This window comes from Caretta caretta, chromosome 14 (assembly GCF_965140235.1).
Source record: "Caretta caretta isolate rCarCar2 chromosome 14, rCarCar1.hap1, whole genome shotgun sequence".
Classification (NCBI taxonomy): Eukaryota; Metazoa; Chordata; order Testudines; family Cheloniidae; genus Caretta; species Caretta caretta.
The window spans coordinates 3452723-3470433 of record NC_134219.1 but is presented as its reverse complement, the minus strand read 5'-3'; the positions used below and the strand labels follow the sequence as shown (position 1 = coordinate 3470433).

The 17711-nt window shown below is 63.9% G+C and overlaps 2 protein-coding genes across 5 annotated transcripts in view; one reads left to right on the top strand and one right to left on the bottom strand.

Annotated features, from left to right (window-relative positions):
- KIF19 (kinesin family member 19) overlaps window positions 1-7424 on the top strand; it is a 32373-nt gene extending 24949 nt beyond the window's left edge. For 2 of the 3 annotated variants that reach the window (XM_048817708.2, XM_075119172.1), the window contains exons 13-20: window positions 315-585; window positions 954-1075; window positions 1531-1688; window positions 2475-2580; window positions 3131-3227; window positions 3972-4378; window positions 4776-4920; window positions 5670-7424. In XM_048817708.2, coding sequence (XP_048673665.2) covers window positions 315-585; window positions 954-1075; window positions 1531-1688; window positions 2475-2580; window positions 3131-3227; window positions 3972-4378; window positions 4776-4920; window positions 5670-5821 — 1458 coding nt within the window. In that variant the 3' untranslated portion in view covers window positions 5822-7424. The remainder of the gene's footprint in view (window positions 1-314; window positions 586-953; window positions 1076-1530; window positions 1689-2474; window positions 2581-3130; window positions 3228-3971; window positions 4379-4775; window positions 4921-5669) is intronic. The other variant, XM_048817709.2, reaches the window with a different exon arrangement.
- A 1589-nt stretch (window positions 7425-9013) lies between these two features.
- Window positions 9014-15252, bottom strand: BTBD17 (BTB domain containing 17). Of its 2 annotated transcripts, XM_048817726.2 has the most exons (4): window positions 15088-15252; window positions 12032-12308; window positions 10003-11071; window positions 9014-9126 (listed from the first exon to the last, which is right to left on the bottom strand). In XM_048817726.2, the coding sequence occupies exons 1-4, from the start codon at window positions 15179-15181 to the stop codon at window positions 9028-9030; spliced, it is 1539 nt and encodes a 512-aa protein (XP_048673683.1). In that variant the 5' UTR covers window positions 15182-15252; the 3' UTR covers window positions 9014-9027. The 2 variants fall into 2 exon arrangements, with proteins under 2 accessions (XP_048673683.1, XP_048673684.1); XM_048817727.2 differs by having other exon boundaries at window positions 9014-11071; window positions 15088-15251.
- Between the last annotated feature and the right edge of the window lie 2459 nt (window positions 15253-17711).

Genomic DNA, 17711 nt, shown 5'->3' with positions numbered 1-17711 from the left:
GGGCTACAGCGGGTCAGGATTGAGGAGCACCAGTAGAGCTGGATGTGGGGCATCCAGGGCTAGGCTAGCAAGGGGGCAGTGGGTCGGGAGGGGCACCGCAGAGCTGTGGGGAGGAGCCCAGGGCTGGGATAGCCGGGGCTGTGGGTCGGGACTGAGGGGCACCAGCAGAGCTGTCGCGGGGGGGGTGCCCAGGGCTGGGAAAGCCGGGGTCCATCTGGCCAGGGGTCCAGTCCATTCCACAGTGACCCCTGGGGACAGGCTGGTCATGTGGGCAGGCCCGTGACACGGGGCCCTGGGCTGCTCTGCACCCGCAGGCGGAGCTGGAGAAGCGGTTCAAGGAGATCCGCCAGCGGGGGCGGCGGCTGGAGGAGGTCCTGCCTCGGCGCATCAGCTCGGAGGAGCAGCGCGAGGTGCTGAGCCTGCTCTGCAAGGTGCACGAGCTGGAGCTGGAGAACACGGAGATGCAGTCCAGCGCCCTGCTGAAGGACGGCGTCATCCGCCACAAGAACTACGTGGTCCGGCGCTTCGAGCAGCACCGCAGCCTCTGTGGCCGCATCATCCAGCAGCAGAGGCAGATCATCCACGGTGCGGGAGTGTGCCCCCCCCCCGGGGCTGGGGGATCCTGGGGGGGCTCTGCGGGGCCCTGGCGCCCCCACTGCAGCCGGCGCCGTGGGGTTGCATGACAACGCGATGATGTCGTGACGGGGCGAGGCTGGGTTGCCATGCAGCGGGGCTATGTCATGGTGATGCCACATCGCGGCGTGATCATGTCAACTCAAGCTCCCCCATCTCCTCCTGACCTGGCCCAAACCCTTTCTCTCGGCCCCAGGCTCGCCTCTGGCCCAGGGACCTGTGTGTCAGGATTAATGCAGGGCTGGGTGCCCCTGGGTAGGTCTGGGGGTGCTCCCCTAAGTCTGTGACCCCCCACTTTCATCTACTCCTCTCCCTGGCAGAATATCACCTCTCAGTCCCGCACCACCTGGAGGAGCTGTATGAGATCTACCTGCGGGAGCTGGAGGAGGGCAGCCTGGACCGGGTTGCCAGCCTGGACCGCGTGGCCGCCAAAGCCCTGAAGGTACCTGTGGGGGGCACTGGTCCTTCCCTCTCGGCTCACACGCCATGGGGTCAGGATATCACTCAGCTCTTTGGAAACAGAGCGGGTCCCTGGGTGCTCTCTGGGCCCTCATATACCCTGGCACAGGAGGGGGTGACCAGCTCCAACCCAGGCAAAGTGAGTGCGGCTTCCAGCCCCCAGATGTGGTCCCTGGGGGGTCAGCATCACACACAGTGGGGAGCTGGGGGGGCCTGAGTGTTGGTGGGAGGGGGCAATCAGAGAGCAAGGTAATTTTCCAGGGGAGGGAGTTGGGGGCTCAGTATGGAGGGGTTTCCTCTAGCCCCAAAGGGCCAATCCACCGGTGAGTGAAGGGCAGAGAAGCTGCAGCCGGCAGGCTGTGTCCTGCAGCACCCCCAGAGGACCCATAAACCGCAAGGCAGCTGGGCTGGGCGTAACAGCAGCTGATTCCCCCGCAGGATACGTCTCTGCCCAAGATCCCCCACCTCCCGGCTGCTGAGAGCGCCCTGGACTCCGACCAGGAGAGCGTGAGGACGCTGGGCTCAGAGCACCAGCCACTGCTGCGGCGTGACTCCCGCAGGCAGGCCCTGCCGCCCCTCGTGCTGGATGCAGAGAGGTAGGGCCCCGCCTGGGGGCAGGAGTGTCCCGCACACGTGGGTGTCTGTGTTCAGGACCCAGCCCTGGGGCTCTGGCTGCCCGCAGATCCTGGGGGAGGCGTGAGTGACGAGAGGCTGGATGCAGCAGGTGGGCAGAGAGGAGGCTGCCAGGCCCAAAGAGGAAGAGCCGGCGGGGGGGGCGCATTCAGAGCAAAGGGAACCTCCTTGTTGCCCCCTCAGCCACAGCCGTTCCCTGATGTGTGGGCCTGGGAGGAGAAATGGACACAATATCAGCAATGGTTTTGTTCATTTACAAAAGTCCTGTTCCCCCGACTGCAGTAGAAACGAACAGCAGCTGGCAGCTTCCTAGCTCAGAAACCCCCACGGCCGCCCCTCCTGCCACTCTCTGCCCAAGCAGCTCCGTCTCCGCTTCCCATCAGTGTCACGCCACTGCTTCTCCTGGCTTCCTGCTGCCATGCCCGGGCTGCAGCCCCTGGCCTAGTCCCCACGTTTGCAGCTAGGGAAATGTCTGCCATGTGTCTCGGCTCTGACCTGCCAGCTCCAGTTTCCTGCTGCCCCACCTAGAGAGACGGGCTCGACGGCTCCTCCTTGAGCCTGCAGTAGGGCAGCCGGCAGAGCCATTGGCTTTCCTGAGGTCTGGGCTTGGCTTTGGATCCAAGACTCCACCAACAGGAGCCGTTGGCTGCTTTCAGCACAACATCCCGCGCGCGTGAATTCAGCGCTCTCCCTCGCTCTGTGCTGTGTCTCTGCTCTGGGTGTGACGGGCGTCTGTCCCTCTCCGGCAGCGACCCGGCCCAGGTGTTCAGGACCAGCCCTCGGGTGCGGCAGATCAAGAGTTCGGCTGTGCTGACCCCGCCCCCCATCCACGTGAACGGCATGGTGACCCAAGAGGTGTGTGGGGCAGCGTGGGAAAGGCCCCGGTGTGGGAGGAGCCAGGGGCCCAGGGCACGGACGCGCCTATGTGAAAGGCAGTGTTGACTAGGCGCTGCACAGAGCCAGGAGTCCTGGGGCTACTCCTGGCTCCGCCACTGGCCTGCTGGGTGACCTTGGGCAAGTCACTGTGCCTCAGTTTCTGCCTTGTCAGCCTGGGCTCTTCAGCCCAGGAGCTCTTTAGGGCAGGAGCTGTTCTTCACTGTCTGTGCAGCACCCGGCCCCCCGTGGCTCTGGGCTCAATGGCGGTTACCAAGTGTGCGGGATTCATAACCGAAAAATCCAGTGGAAACTCTGGGCCAGATTCCGCTCATGCTGCCTGGCGTTGGTCTGGGGTTGCTCTGGGTTTACTCTGGGCAGGGCTGGGCTCTGGGCTTTTTACCGCCTTTCTGCCCTGCCCTGCCCTGGCCAGTCCTATCCCAGCCCGACTGGGCAGGCAGCGAGTGCAGAGCAACGCAGGTATTTCTGCCGGGCAGCGGCCAGACGCATTCACCTCCCATCTCTCCCCCAGTACCTGCACCGGGGGAGCCTGGCCAGCCTGGAGAGCCCCCCCAACTCCTCCCCGGACAGCAGCGAGAACTGCTCGGACGTCGCTCTGACGCGCAGAGGTGAGGAGCTCTCGGCGCGGGGTGGGGCCGGGTTGTGCCGTCACCTCCTCCTCTGGGGAAGGGAAGGCACAGACGGTGCCAGGATGGCGGCAAACGGCTCCTGCCAGCCACACTGGGGCCTCTTAGAGCCCCCCCCCCCCCCCCCCGAGCCCTAAGAGTCAGGGACTTCTGGGAAACACAGGGTGGGGGGTCATGTCCTGCACGCTGCCCCCATCTGGGATGCTCTTCCGTTCGGTTTGGGGCCATCCCATCCCCAAGGCCCCCAGACTGTGGGGAGATAGGGGGCTGGGCAGGGAGGCTCAGGCCCCCAGCGTGGTACGGACTACGACGCGTAGCGTTGCCTGCCCACGCACGCCAGCTGCAGTGTCTGGCCCAGGCTTTAGCAATGGGCCATCTCCTCTCCCCTCCCACCCCCGCCCGCCTGACCACAGCCACGGAGCCACCGCAGGGTACAGGGTAGCCAGTGCTCGCCCTCCAAAATGCTGCAGCAGAGCCCTTGGGGGACGGATCTCTTTCCTGACGTGGGCTGTCTGCCCTCCTGGTGTTAGGGGCACCTCGGGCACAGTGAAGATGAGGCTGAGGGCACAATGCTTCCAGTTTGCAGATCCAGATGGGGGAGAGGCTGGGGGGGGCCAGGGAGGGCCCCAACCCCCCCAGATCTGGACCATGCGACTGGTGCGGCCCCCCGCCCTTACCCAGCCAGGTCCCCCCTCGCTCTCTCACGCCGGTGCCCGCTCTTTGCAGAGCGCAGGGAGATCCTGAGCAGCACCAAGAACATCGCGGTGAAGGCTGCCCGGCGCCGCTCCAGGGTGCTGGAGTCCGACCGGCTGCAGCTGCTGGAGCCCATGAAGGAGCGGAGCAGCCTGTCGCTGCACTCCCTGAGCGAGAGCGAAGACCCCCTCTCCCCAGAGACCCCCGCCTCCCGGGGCCCGCCGTGCCCCGGCCTGCAGCATGCCGCCAGCGAGGACAACCTGTCCAGCAGCACCGGGGAGACGGCCTCGCGGGCCGAGGGCCCCTGCCCCAGCCACTCCCCCGGGCCCTGGCTCCGGGGGCACAAGGAGGCTGGCAAGAAGCTGGAGAAGAGGGAGGAGTCGCTGGACGGCAGAAGGCGGAAACGACGGTCCAGGTCCTTCGAAGTCACCGGCCACGGGGTACGTGCCATCCCCACGCCAGCCGATCCCCTAGGAGCTGCTCCCGGAGAGTCCCTTTGGGGCCAGCCCCCCAGCACCTGCGCTAGCCCTGGACTCCCCAAGGGACGGGCTGGGGCAGTGCATTTGGGGATGGGGCTCCCAGTGCAGGAGCCAGGCACAAGGCAGGCAGGGTTGAGCCGGCGGCTTACCCCCAGTGCACTGCATGCTGGACTGGATAGTCTCCCCCCTCATCTCCCTTTGGCACAGAGCGGGGCGCAGGGGCGGCTGTAACCCTGGATCTGAGGTTCAGGGTTTGGGATCCAGGGCTCAGGGCTCTGTCAAGTCACCGAGCTGCCCCCTGGGCTGAGCTTTGCCCCCGAGCCGCTGTGACCGTTTCTCCCCCTCCTCTCCCCCGCAGCTCTCAGGACCGAAGACCAACGTAACCCGGTGCCACCCCCTCGAGAGCAACTCCGAGCTCAGGATGCCAGCGGGGGGGCAGCCAGCGCCGCACCCCCGGGCACCTGGCAAAGCCAAAGGGAGGCTCCCACAGAGCCAGCATGCAGGTGGGTGAGCCTCGGGCTGGCTGGGGCCATGGCGCCCGGCCAGGGCTACCCACGCTGGCTCTGTGCCGGACAGAGCGTGCCCGGGCCATCGCAGTAACTCCTGCCAGGGCATCCCCCTCAGTGCCAGTGGCAGGGTTCTCCAGCCCTTGGGCAGCACGTGGGCATGGGGTCCTGCCTCCCCGGTGTCCTGGCCTCCACTGCACGCAGAACAGGACCCTGGCTTGCTGGAACTGGGCCTGATGTCCCAGGCTGGCACGAGTGGCCCTCTCAGCCCCTCCCCCCGTCAGCCACTGTGGCGGAAGTGGGGGCGCCCCAGGCTGAGCCCTCTCTCTGCTCGCACACCGGGCACTACCCAGCCCACAGCAGGGCCAGCCGCTCCCACGCTGCCCTCCCAGCGTGCCTCCACCCCACCTCGGGGGGCAGCCTCCAGCTCCTTCTGCTGGCCCCGTGGCGTCCCCTGACGCCGCTCCCAGACTTGGTGCCCCCAGGCCGGCAGGCAGCGAAATCCCTAGTCTAGCCTGTCCAACCCCTCCCCCAGGATGAGCTGCATCAGGGGCCCGTTCTCTGCTCCTCCCGCAACGAGCCTGTGGCACTGGAAGGAGAGGACGAAAGCCAGGGACCATTGGCACAGCAGACCTGGGGCCAGCACCCAAGCGCCAGGTTCCCCAGGGTGGGGAGCTGCTGTGGGACCCGGATCGGGGCCAGGCTCCGCTTTGCAAACCTCTTCTGTTTGTTTCCCTCTCCCCCAGGTCTGGGGGACCCGGCATCTCTCCCGCTCCCCCTCCCTCCTCCCGGCAACTTGAAGAAAGGCCCCCAGCCCAGCCAGCACCCCCGCCTGAGCTACATCACGCTGAACGGCACCAACGCTTACGCCAAGGACGGCAGGAGCCGGCGCTATTGACGGGCTGCGGGCAGACAGCCCTGAACTGGGAGGGCCCAGCCCTCGGGGCAGGGGCTTGGGAAGCCTGGCAGGACTGTCCTGGAGGCCTGGCTTGCCCAGCTGCTGCAGGGACTGCTTCAGGGACTGCCAGGAGAGCAGGGCGCATGGGGGCTCCTCTGGGTGGAGCCGGCGCAGGGCCTGGGGCCTGCAGGAGGAAAGGGGTTTACCAACGTGGTTCTCATGGACGATGATTCTCTCCCTCCTCCTGGCTGCCCCACAGCCCTGCTGCTGGGGCCTGTCCCTTCCGCAGCCCTACAGACACGTTCCCTCTACCCCTCCATCCGAAGCGCTTAGACCGCCGCGTCCCCCTTGCCGAGATTACAGGGAGCTCCCTCTGGAGAGTCGCTTGGCTGGCGGCCAGCCGCCCGTTCCCAGCTGGTCGTTCTGTTCACAGCTCCACGCCCCAGCTGCCGTGGGGCAGGTGGGAGCAATGGCATGCCGGGCATCCCGCTGACCCCGTGTGGATGGACGCCAAGCACCCATGCAGCTCAAGCCCCGCGGTTTGCTGCCCTGGTGCCTTCCCTCCGGACTGCTGGCCTCGCCCACCCCTCCCACTGGCCTCCGGGCATGGGCTGGGCTCAGGGTGACACACTCCCTACGCACCCCAGAGCTTCCTGTGACCGCTGCCACCCATATACACCTGCCTGCTACCCCACCATGCCGGCTGCACTGTGCCCAGGGCTCTGCCCCCGCAGGTGCCCTGCACGGCAGGTCGATGCTGCAGCTCTCTGAGGCCGTGGGGACTGGTGCCCTGTCTGCACCTCCGACCTCAGGTTTCCAGTCCCCCGTATCACTCCCTTGCTCCCCAGGAGCTGCGGCTCCCAGTCCCTGGAGGGTCTCGCAGTGCTCAGCAGCACCCCCTGCTAGCAGAGTAACAGCAGGACTGGCCTGCTGTAAAGGGAGTGTGGCTGGAAAACTGGTGGCCATGAATCCGGCTGGGGGCACCCCTGGCCCTCCCTCATTAAATCCACAGTGCGTGTGCACCATCCATAGGGAGTTCAGGGCCTCCCGGCTCTGCTCCCCCAGGGCCAACTGCGGCTGAGGATTGTCTGCGAGTGTCTTGTGGGGAGGGCAGGGGGTGCCCCCAAAATGGTCTCCTGCCCTCCCAGATCCTGGGGTGAGTGGAGGCAGGGAGGGGATCTCCCTGGCGTGGCCAGCAGGCAGGAGGAGGGAGAGAATAGCCCTGGTGCTGGCTCAGTTACGCTGTAAATAAAACGTGTTGCCAAACTCTGCATCTGGCGGGGCCCAATCCTGACCTAGCATGGCCAATGGGGCCTGCAGTGCTCAGGATCAGGCCCTTGTGTTGCAGCTAGGATGGCCCAGGATTCCAGCCAGGCCTGGGAGCTCTGCAGCAACAGGGGCTTGGGGCAGGGGGGCTCCCTGCTGGGCCCAATCCAGGGGCTCTCAGTGCCTGCACAGCGCCCGGGTCTCACCCATTGGCTGCGGGGCTGCCCTGGTCTCTGTGGGTATGTCCAGGGACTCTGAACCTGGGGTTTTTACCTGGCAACGTTGTTTTTTATTCCTCTTGTTAAGGCTAAATTAAAAGTGATTTGTTGAGATTCTACGGCCCGGTTCAGTTGTGCTTCTGCAGCCTTCGGTTGCTTGTTTTCCTTGTCTTTGGGGAGGATGGCGCGAGTACCCAGCTCGGGCCCGCTCTGAGGGCCAAGCCGGCTGGCAGTGAGCCCTATGCTTGGCTCCAGCCTCTGCCACTGACTGTGTGACTTGAGCAAGTCATTTAATTCCGCTGTGTCTTGGCTGGTCACCTCTCCCTGTGTCTCGGGGCGGGGTTTGCTGGCGGGGCGCTTGATACCAAGGTTCTGGGTATAAAGGGTTAATAACTAGTACTCCCGGTTAGACACTAGCAGCCATGGCTAGCATGTGGCTCCGGAAGCCCGGCGATGGGAGGCGTTACACACAGTTATAAACAGCCTCTTGGATCCTGACAGTTGATTTAACCGCTAACTGAACCATCTGTTCATCATTTATTACCCCTCTGTAAATGAGCCTTCTCTCCAGGAAGGCCCCCTTCCCAGCTGTGCGGTGCTAGGCGACCCTGCCCAGTGTTTGCCATGTTCACTGGGGCATGAGCTGGGCCACGCTGACCCGGGTGTTTTGGAAGCAATTTGGGCTCAGCGAAGCTTGCCGCTGTTCAGAGCCCCCACAATCGTGGGAACAGTGAGAACCAGAGAGAGGCGCCGGTCTCCAGGCAGGAGTCCCTGAGCGAGGGGCTCTGACCCAGGCTAGGCAGGTCAGACTGGTGTGACGAAGTGGGACTGTTCTTAATGTTTCCTCTGAATAGTGTGGGGGTGCCTCAGTTTCCCCTGTGCAGTTCTTAAGTATCTAGGTGGTGGGGTAAGGGTGTATGATCATTGCAGAGCCCTAGAGGGCAGGTGTGTGCAGGGGTCTGGACATGGAGAATGGCCGACACCCTGTTTCCTGGCAACTGATGGCCTGGGCCCTTCCCCCCTGCAAGGTGAGAGCTAAAGGGTTGGAGAACAAAGGGATCAGGTGACCTGCTGGCCCGGGAAAGGGACAAAGCCCAGAGGAGGAGGGGCTGGAGGGAGTTTCAGTTTGAGGCTGGCTGGGACATGGAGTGAAGTGCAGACGTGGTTGTCTGGTTCACTGCCCCCAAAATGGACCCAGCTGAGGGGTCCTGATCTCTGCACCTACAAGCTCTGTTTTAGACCATGTTCCTGTCGTCTAATAAACCTCTGTTTTACTGGCTGGCTGAGAGTCACGTCTGACTGCGAAGTTGGGGTGCAGGACCCTCTGGCTTCCCCAGGAGCCCTGCCTGGGCGGACTGGCTGTGGGAAGCGCACCGAGGGGCAGAGGATGCTGAATGCTCCGAGGTCAGACCCGGGAAGGTGGAAGCTGTGTGAGCTGTGTGTCCTGAAGACAGGCTGCTCACAGAAAGGCGACTGCCCCAGAGTCCTGACTGGCTTCATGGGGAGCAGTTCCAGAGCATCGCCCAGGGACTCCGTGACAACTGGATCATAATGGTCCCTTCTGGCTTTGGGGCCTGTGAGCCCCCAGGGCAGAAGGCCGGAGGTCACCCTGCTACCTGTTGTGAGCAGCGTTTCAGGGACATCCCAACAGAGGGAACGTCCGCGATGCTACAAGACAGCCCCCCTGAAAGCAGCACCACCCAGAGGCTCTTTTTCGGCTGTTTATTTGGAAGTTGGTGTAAGTGGCATTTGTCTCCCGGGCGATGCCTGGGGCCTCTTGGACAAAGAGAAGCAGCTGGTGTCTGTCTGTCCGTCAGGTCCCTGGAAGGAGGAGAGGTGAATGCAGCGCATGCTGGGAATTCCCAGTGTTGGGCTGTCCCGTGCTGCAGCGTGGGGGGCTCTGAGTGGCTCAGCTGGGTCAGAAGGTGCAGCAGAACCGGGGGAGCCGAGTGGGCGAATCCCTCCTGGGGAACGCTCTGAATTCCCTCGACCAGCTCACTTACCCCCACCGGGGTGCCCTGCCCTAGCACTGCCAGGCTGGGACTCCCACCGTGCCGCCTGCCTTGGCCGGGAGCCGGGATGACTGGCCTGGAGGGACACCCAGAGAGCCAGTGATGGGAGAGCACGTGTGAGTGTCGGGTGGGGACCCGGCTGGTTCCTACGGCGGATCCTGCCAGTGCAGACAAGCCCTCCCTGCTCAAAGCCTGGAGTGACAGCGTGTGTCAGACCCTCTTGGGAGCTGGGGGGCGGGTGCACACAGTGGACAACAGAACTAGCTTTAAAAGGGGGGGGAGTGGAGATTGAATTTTGAAGGGAGACACTCAGGGGCTTGGTTTTCAGTGTCCTCCAAGGGGCGGGACCTCTTCCTTTGCCTGTATCCGCAGGCTCTGACCCTCGCAGCACCCTGAGAGCCCGGCCTGGGGGAGACGTGGCATCGTGGTCGTCCCCCGCCCAGCTCAGAGGGGCCCTGAAGTCGGAAGGGGTGGAGCTGCCCTTGCAGGAACATCTCTGGAAACAAGCTCGCTGCTTTAATTCACTTCTATCTAGGAACCCCTCCACCCCCAGCTTTGTGAGTTCAGCGGTTCTCTGTGCGGGGCACAGGCCGCCCCCTCCAGGGTCCAGGCCCAGCGCGGCAGGCTACGGGGGTCACCCTGAGCAGCCAGTCCCCAGCACCTTTCCACCTGGCTACTTCCTGACCTTGATCAGCGAGTGGTAGACGGGCTTGACAATCAGGTGCAGGTGCAGGGAGTTGTCGATCAGGTACTCGGAGGTGCGCTTCTGCAGGTCGGCGTGTGCCAGGAAATCGGCCAGCTCGTCCGTGCTCTGGTGGAAGCTGTAGGCGTGTTTCACGAAGATTCGCCCCTGCTGCCGCACCCCCACCAGGACGGTCTTCTGGAAGCTGACGCCCGCGAAGTCGGAGCTGGTCATAGCCGGGGTGATCACCAGCCGGGGCCGCCCGTCCTCGATCCGGATGGACTGGATGGCTCCGGAGACAGAGTCCGCGTAGACGGGGCGCAGGCTGACGGGCAGCCAGCGCGGGGAGAAGAGGACATTCCAGGTCACCCGCTTGCTGGCGTCGTGGTTGCTGGGGCCCAGCTGCGTTTGGAAGCTGGTGCTGCGGTCATCGCGGGCCGGGTTGCTGATGACCCACGGGGCGCCCCAGGAGCCGGAGAGGTAGTTGCGGGGCAGGAACATGCTGCAGTTGACGTCGAAGTACTTGGCGAAGTGGAGGGGGGAGGCGGAGTGGAACTGGAAGGCCTGGAAGAGCAGGTCCTGGATGGCGCCGTAGTGACGCACCATCACCGCCGACTGCTTCTGCAGGTGGAAGAGGTGGCCGGGGGGGATCATGGCGTAGCGGATGGAGCGCAGCAGCTGCAGCGTCACGGGGGCTTCGGGCTGCTTGCGGCCCACCCACTCCTCGACGGCGGTGTACAGCTCCAGCTCGCTGTGCAGCACCAGGTCGGAGCGCTTCAGCAGCAGCCCCAGCAGCTCTGCGCTCGCCGTGGCCCACTCGGCGCCGCCCAGGACGGCCGAGAGGTTCCAGGCCAGGAACTGCAGGCAGCTCTCCTGCAGGCCCACATCCCCGATCTTCACCGCGTAGTGATACCAGCCGACCACGTGGCCCTGGCTGGACTCGCTGGCCAGGTGGCTCTTCATGTACTCGGCCACCCCGCGCTGGAGCGTGGAGACGCGATATTTGCTAGCGAGCCGGTGCAGAGGGATGGCCTGGTGCAACAGGATGGAGATCTCCCCGCAGTACAGGTACCTGGGCGCAAAGAGTAACCCAACACCCCCAGCATTAGCTCTCCCCACACCTAACTGGGAAGGGCAGCTCTGCCGGTGCCCCTCACTCCCGACCCACAGCCCCTGCTGTCCCAGCCCTGGGTCCCCCCCACCCCAGCTCTGCCGGTGCCCCTCACTCCCGACCCACAGCCCCTGCTGTCCCAGCCCTGGGTCCCCCCCACCCCAGCTCTGCCGGTGCCCCTCACTCCCGACCCACAGCCCCTGCTGTCCCAGCCCTGGGTCCCCCCCACCCCAGCTCTGCCGGTGCCCCTCACTCCCGACCCACAGCCCCTGCTGTCCCAGCCCTGGGTCCCCCCCACCCCAGCTCTGCCGGTGCCCCTCACTCCCGACCCACAGCCCCTGCTGTCCCAGCCCTGGGTCCCCCCCACCCCAGCTCTGCCGGTGCCCCTCACTCCCGAACCACAGCCCCTGCTGTCCCAGCCCTGGATCCCCCCCACCCCAGCTCTGCCGGTGCCCCTCACTCCCGACCCACAGCCCCTGCTGTCCCAGCCCTGGGTCCCCCCCACCCCAGCTCTGCCGGTGCCCCTCACTCCCGACCCACAGCCCCTGCTGTCCCAGCCCTGGATCCCCCCCACCCCAGCTCTGCCGGTGCCCCTCACTCCCGACCCACAGCCCCTGCTATCCCAGCCTTAGGTCTCTTTGGCATAATCTCTGATCTTTTAATAAACTATCGGTGTGGTCTGGGGTATCTCTGCCCAGCTTCCCGGTGAGGGGTTGACCCCAGCTCCCTGGCAGCGTGGGCCCTGTAGCCCTGATGCCCTCTCTCTTCTCTCAGCCCCTCTGCCAGTATATTCCTGGCTCATTTTGTGGCTGGCATAGAGCTTGTCCGGCTCTCCCTGTGCCCAGCCTCTCCCCAGCTGGGGGAGGAGATTCCCCCCACCCCACCTGCCCAGGGCAATCAGAGCCCCCCCTACACACACACCTGATGAACTTCTCGAAGAGCGCGGCGCTGTCGGCCGGCTCGTACAGCGTCACCGCGGTCTGGTTGTGCAGGAGGCGCTCGAAGGCTGTGCTCTGCAGGGTCAGGAGCAGCTGGTGGGCGTGGAAGACCTTGACCTCGTCGGAGCCGGGGGTGCGCACCCGCAGCAGGGTGTCGCTGGCGTTGCCGTTCTGCAGCAGCTCCTGCAGCCGGTGGATCAGCGCCTGCGAGTGGTTCATGGTGGCCCCGGCGGCCTCGCCGCTGAGATCCGCTTTCTGGGCTGTGCGGGGGGAAAGACCCGCTTGTGCAGGGGGCAGGGCACGCAGGGCGCTCTTGGAGAGCGCGTGCCAGGCCAGCCTGTGGCGATGGCTGGCGGGGGCTGGGAACGGCACCTGGGGCTGGGGGAGGGGGCTGGGAGGAGGACGGGCACAGGGAATGAGGAGGGGTTGTGGGCACAGTAGTGGAGGTGATGGGGGTGCTGCGGGCCCCCGACACAAAGTGCTGTAACCCACAGCCTCTCTGCACAGCTCGCAAAGGGCTCACGGCCCCCTGGCCCAGCCCCTGTGCGGCTCTCTCAGGTGAGACACAAACACCCCCAAGTCAGGCCCGGAAGAGACCCGGGAGTTCATCCAGCCATTCCCCAGCCCCGAAAGACTCAGCCCGCACCCCCCTGGTGCCCTGAGAGGAACGACAAAGAGCCGTCTGTGACAAAGTGGGACTGTTCTTAATGTTTCCTCTGAACAACGTGGGGGTGCCTCAGTTTCCCCTATGCAGTTCTTAAGTATCTAGGGGGTGGGGTAAGGGTGTATGATCGTTGCAGAGCCCTAGAGGGCAGGTGTGTGCAGGGGTCTGGACACAGAGAATGGCCGACACCCTGTTTCCTGGCAACTGATGGCCTGGGCCCTTCCCCCCTGCAAGGTGAGAGCTAAAGGGTGGGAGAACAAAGGGATCAGGTGACCTCCTGGCCCGGGAAAGGGACAAAGCCCAGAGGAGGGGGGGCTGGAGAGAGTTTCAGTTTGGGGCTGGCTGGGGACATGGAGTGAAGTGCAGACGGGGTTGCCTGGCTCACTGCCCCCCAAAATGGACCTGGCTGAGGGGTCCCGTTCTCTGCACGCACAAGCTCTGTGTTAGACCATGTTCCTGTCGTCTAAGAAACCTCTGTGTTACTGGCTGGCTGAGAGTCACGTCTGACTGCGGAGTTGGGGGGCAGGACCCTCTGGCTTCCCCAGGACCCCGCCTGGGCGGACTCGCTGTGGGAAGCGCACGGAGGGGCAGAGGATGCTGAATGCTCCGAGGTCAGACCCAGGAAGGTGGAAGCCGTGTGAGCTGTGTGTCCTGCAGACAGGCTGCTCACAGAAAGGAGACTTCCCCGGAGTCCTGCCTGGCTTCATGGGGAGCAGTTCCAGAGCATCGCCCAGGGACTCCGTGACACCATCATGACCCGTTCCATTCCTGGGCTTGGCCTGGGTCCCAGCTGGCTCTGATCGCAGGCCCTGATGCGGGTGTCGATCAGGGGTCTCTCATGGGGCAGTTGGAGGAGAAACCCGCCCTGGGACATTATCATCTTGCTGCGGATTCGTTCTCCCCCTGAGGGCTGAAGGGCCCCTGGCTCCGAAACAGCGCCTAGAAGATCAGAGTAACGTGTGCGCAGGAGGGCAGGATCCGAGCCCTGGCCCAGGGACACGCTGCTCCGCACCCAAGCGGGGCTAGCTCAGGCCAGCGCAGGGCTGGCAGCTGGCTGGGAAATTCCAGGCCCGGTAGCCAGAGGCTACTCGACTCAGGGGCTTCGGTTCCGCTCCCTGCCCCACAGCTGAGCCCTTCTCCTGGGTGGCCCACTTGAGCCGCTGGGAACCCCCTTGAAAGAAGAAACGGCTTAAGCAGCTGGCCTGTTCCCAGAGGCCCCCAGTCTCTTGCGTTTGGCCACTGGCTCACTGGCCACCCACCCCGTGGAGCGACTGGGAGCACGGCACACACTTCGGCTGCCCCCCAGCGCCGGCTGTCCAGGGTGCCGGGGCAGCCCAGAAGCCTGCTCCCCCAGAGGTGATCCCAGCTAATGGGGGAGGTTCCCCAGGCCCTGGCTACCAGAGCGGCTATTTGCTAAGCCCAAGGAGCTGGCTCCCAGCCACCCTGACTCTGATTCGCAGCCTGTCATTAACTCAATGAAAACGCTGCCACTTCGCTAAGGGGATGAATTAAACCCAGCTGCCGAGCCAAGTTTCACTTCACTGCTTTCCAGCAGCTTCCTGCTCCTGCTGCCCAGCCAGGAACGGAGGAAATGCTGGGCCGGGGGGAGGAATCGCTTCTTCAAGGGACAGCGCCCAGAGCTGCCACTTCTGGCAAACTCGCGCTGTTTGTGGATCCGTCCCGAAAAGCCAGCGGCGACTGGGTTTGTGGCTGTTATCCGGAGAGCAGGAAATGCCCCCAGCTTGGGCATGGCCGCTGAGCACCAACAGCAGGGCCTGTCACTTCTTTTGGATTCGCTCCCTCTGCCTGGCACCCAGCCCCGTGGCACTGGCCTATGTGGCAGGCACGATTGCCTCAACTTCTCTGGAGCCGGAGCCGCTTGCACCCGCTGTGAATTTGGCCCGCTATTATAGCTCTTAAATCCACATGGTGGGCGGTTATCCTGCGGATTACCCTTCCCCGCACAGACGAGCTCCCCACTAAACCCAACAGGGTGGGGATTAGCAACTTGCTTGCAAGCCAGGCCGGGGGGGTGGGAGGCTGTTCCCGTCCCACCGCAGCTCGGGGCCAGGCCACTCCGTCCTGGGGTGGATTCGCCGCGCCAATGGGCCTAGCTGGGATGCTAGCACCCCAGGGCGCCATCGGGGCAGGGTCTTGGCTGAGAGCTGAATGGCCCAAGTTGCAACTTCAAGGTCAAGGTGGATGCCCCAGGCTCCGGCTGCTCTGTGGACCCAGAGCAGGCTTGGCTGTGCAGAGCTGCCAGCCCAGCCGCTTTCCCTTCCCCAGAGCGATCTGCTTTGCTCCACCCCGGCCCCCGCCCCCCATCAGTCCCCGGCGCTGCCCCCACTGCTCAGCGGCCTGGCGCCCTCCCTTACCTGCTTGGACGGGGAGTAAGAGCAGCAGCAAGGTGGCCCAGCTGCAGCCCCCTTGCCGGGGCACGGCCGGCCTGGCCCCCAGCAGCCCAGCCATGGCTCTGCCAGCACCCGGCAAAGGGAATCAGCCCTGCACTGAGCGGGTGATGTGCCTCCCTGACTCTTTATGTAGGACACTGACCCTCCCAGCCCCGCGCCATTGATTGGTGGAAACGGACAACAGCTGTTACCAAGGAAACCACTTCAGATGGTGAATTGAGTCCCTTTCAGCACGGTGGCGCGCCCGCCCGCTGGCAGCTTGTCCCCGGGGTGGCTGGGGCGCCCTGGGCGCCCCGCCCCCCGCCAGCGCCAGGCAGCCTGCGCTGAAGGAGCGCGGGCCATGAAATGCCCACACGTGTTCCCACTTGATTCCGCTCTGTGCGCTCGCCAGGCGTGGGCACGGCTTGCCCGGGCAGCGCCGCGGGCTTGGAGGGGCCAGTGCCCGTCTGCACCAGGGTCACAGGGCAGCGGCCCCATCGGAGTCTGCAGAGTCGCTCCGGATTTACAGCGGGGTCACAGGTACTCAGCCCCCTTGGAGTCAGTAGCCTCACTACTGAGTTACACTGGTGTCAGAGGAATTGGCCCCCCTTGGATTCAGTAGCATTGCTCCTGATTTATACCATGGTCAGAAGGAATCGGCCCCAGCAGAGTCAGCAGAGTCGCTCCAGAGTTACACCAGGGTCAGGAATTGGCCCCCCATGGCGGCTGAATGTTTGCACTGTGCCCAGCACGCTGGTGTCGCACGGCACTCGCCTTCCCAGGCCCGGGTAGAAAAGGGCCCGGGACGTGCAGACGGGTCTCCTCACTGCACTCCTGGGAGAGGGGTGTGATGGATACCACGGCGGCCTGATGCCAGCCTGCCCGGGTGATGGGCCACTAGCTGCTGACACAAGGTGCTTTGCCGTTCCTGTGAGCGTGTCCTGCCGGAGCGGCTGGCAAACGCAGCGGGTCCATCGCTCGGCCCAGGCTGCCGGGACATGGATCACATCTCGGGGCTGGCGCCGGCAGCCGTCATGGCACTGCTTTCTCCCTGGCATTGGGGGGGGGGCGTTTTGGTGGCTAATTTGAAAGTCCAGCTTTCTCTCAGTCTGGCTCCGGCTCACCAGATGTCTACAGAGCTCTGACAACGGCCAGCTCCACTCCAGTGCCCAGGAGACCCCACACCACTCAGCTCCCACCTCGCCCGCAGCCCCCTTCGCTCCCTCCACCCCTCATGGCTAACTGTCCCCCTCTGCTGCGCCCTGGGAGACCCACCAGCCAGGCACCTGGGTCTCCACCGTTTAGCCCTCTCCCTGCCGTCTGGGGCAATGGGGCAGGCCCCTTCTTGCCGTACCTTGTCTGCAGAGCAGTGAGTGCCCTGTGAGTGCCAGGTAACGAGTAGATACCAATTTACCCGGTGGGGCTGCGAGCTGAGCAGGGAGAGGGGCTTGGGGGCCACCTGGCCCCTTCCGTTCCTACTTAGTTATGTGTATTACGGGAGCAAACTGAGACTGAGGCCCTGTTGTGCCAGACACTGCCCCCAAACTGAGCTCTCAGTCTGAACCAAGACGGGAGGTAGAGAGTCATCGATTCCGGGGCCAGACAGGACCGTTGTGATCATCTCGTCTGACCCCCTGCAGACCTGCCCCACAACAATCCCTAGGGCAGAGCTTTGAGAAACAGATCCCATCTTCATTGCAAAATTGCCCGTGATGGTGAATCGACTGGGCCCCCTTGCGGGAATTGCTCCAGTGGTTAATTATTCTCATCATTAAAAATGTCTGCCTTATTCCCAGGCTGACTGTGTCTAGCTTCAGCGTCCAGCCGCTGGATGGGGTGAGACCTTCCTCTGCTAGACTGAAGAGCCAGTTATCAAAGTTCCCCAGGTCGGTACCTCCAGACTGGGATCCAGTCCCCCCTGGACCATCCCATTATTAAGCTAAATAGACTTGATCTCCTCGGGTCTGTCACGAGAAGGCAGGTTTTCAAACCCTTTGATCATTCTCGTGGCTCTTCTCTGCCCCGTCTCCGATTTATCCACATCCCTCCTGAATCGTGGCACCAGAACTGGACACAGGATCCCAGCAGCGGTCAGACCAGGGTCCGGAACAGCAATGACATAACCTCTCTGCTCCTCCTCCAGATTCCCGTTGTGCATCCCACGATCCCATCGACACTTTTGGCCCACGTTGCACTGGGAGCTCACGTTCAACTGATCCCCCTGCCCCAAAAAGTCTTTTATAGAGTCACTGCTCTCCAAAACAGCCCCCCAGCATAGCAGCATGGCCTGCCTTCTCTGTTCCCAGATGTGTACAGTTACATTTCTCCTTATTAAAACACCCATTGTTTGCTTGCCCCAGGTTACCAAGAGATACCGATCGCTCTTTCAGTGACCTGGCCTCTTTGTTATTTTCCACTCCCCCAATTTCTGTGGCATCTGCAAACTTCATCAGTGATGAGTTTCTCTTTTCTCCCGGGTCATTGGTAAACCTGTTAAGTAGCGAAGAGCCAAGAACCAGTCCCTGCGGGACCCCGCCAGAACCATGCCCGCTCCATGGTGATTCCCTGGTCCCAATTACATTCTGAGCCCTGTCAGGTTGCCGGCTGTT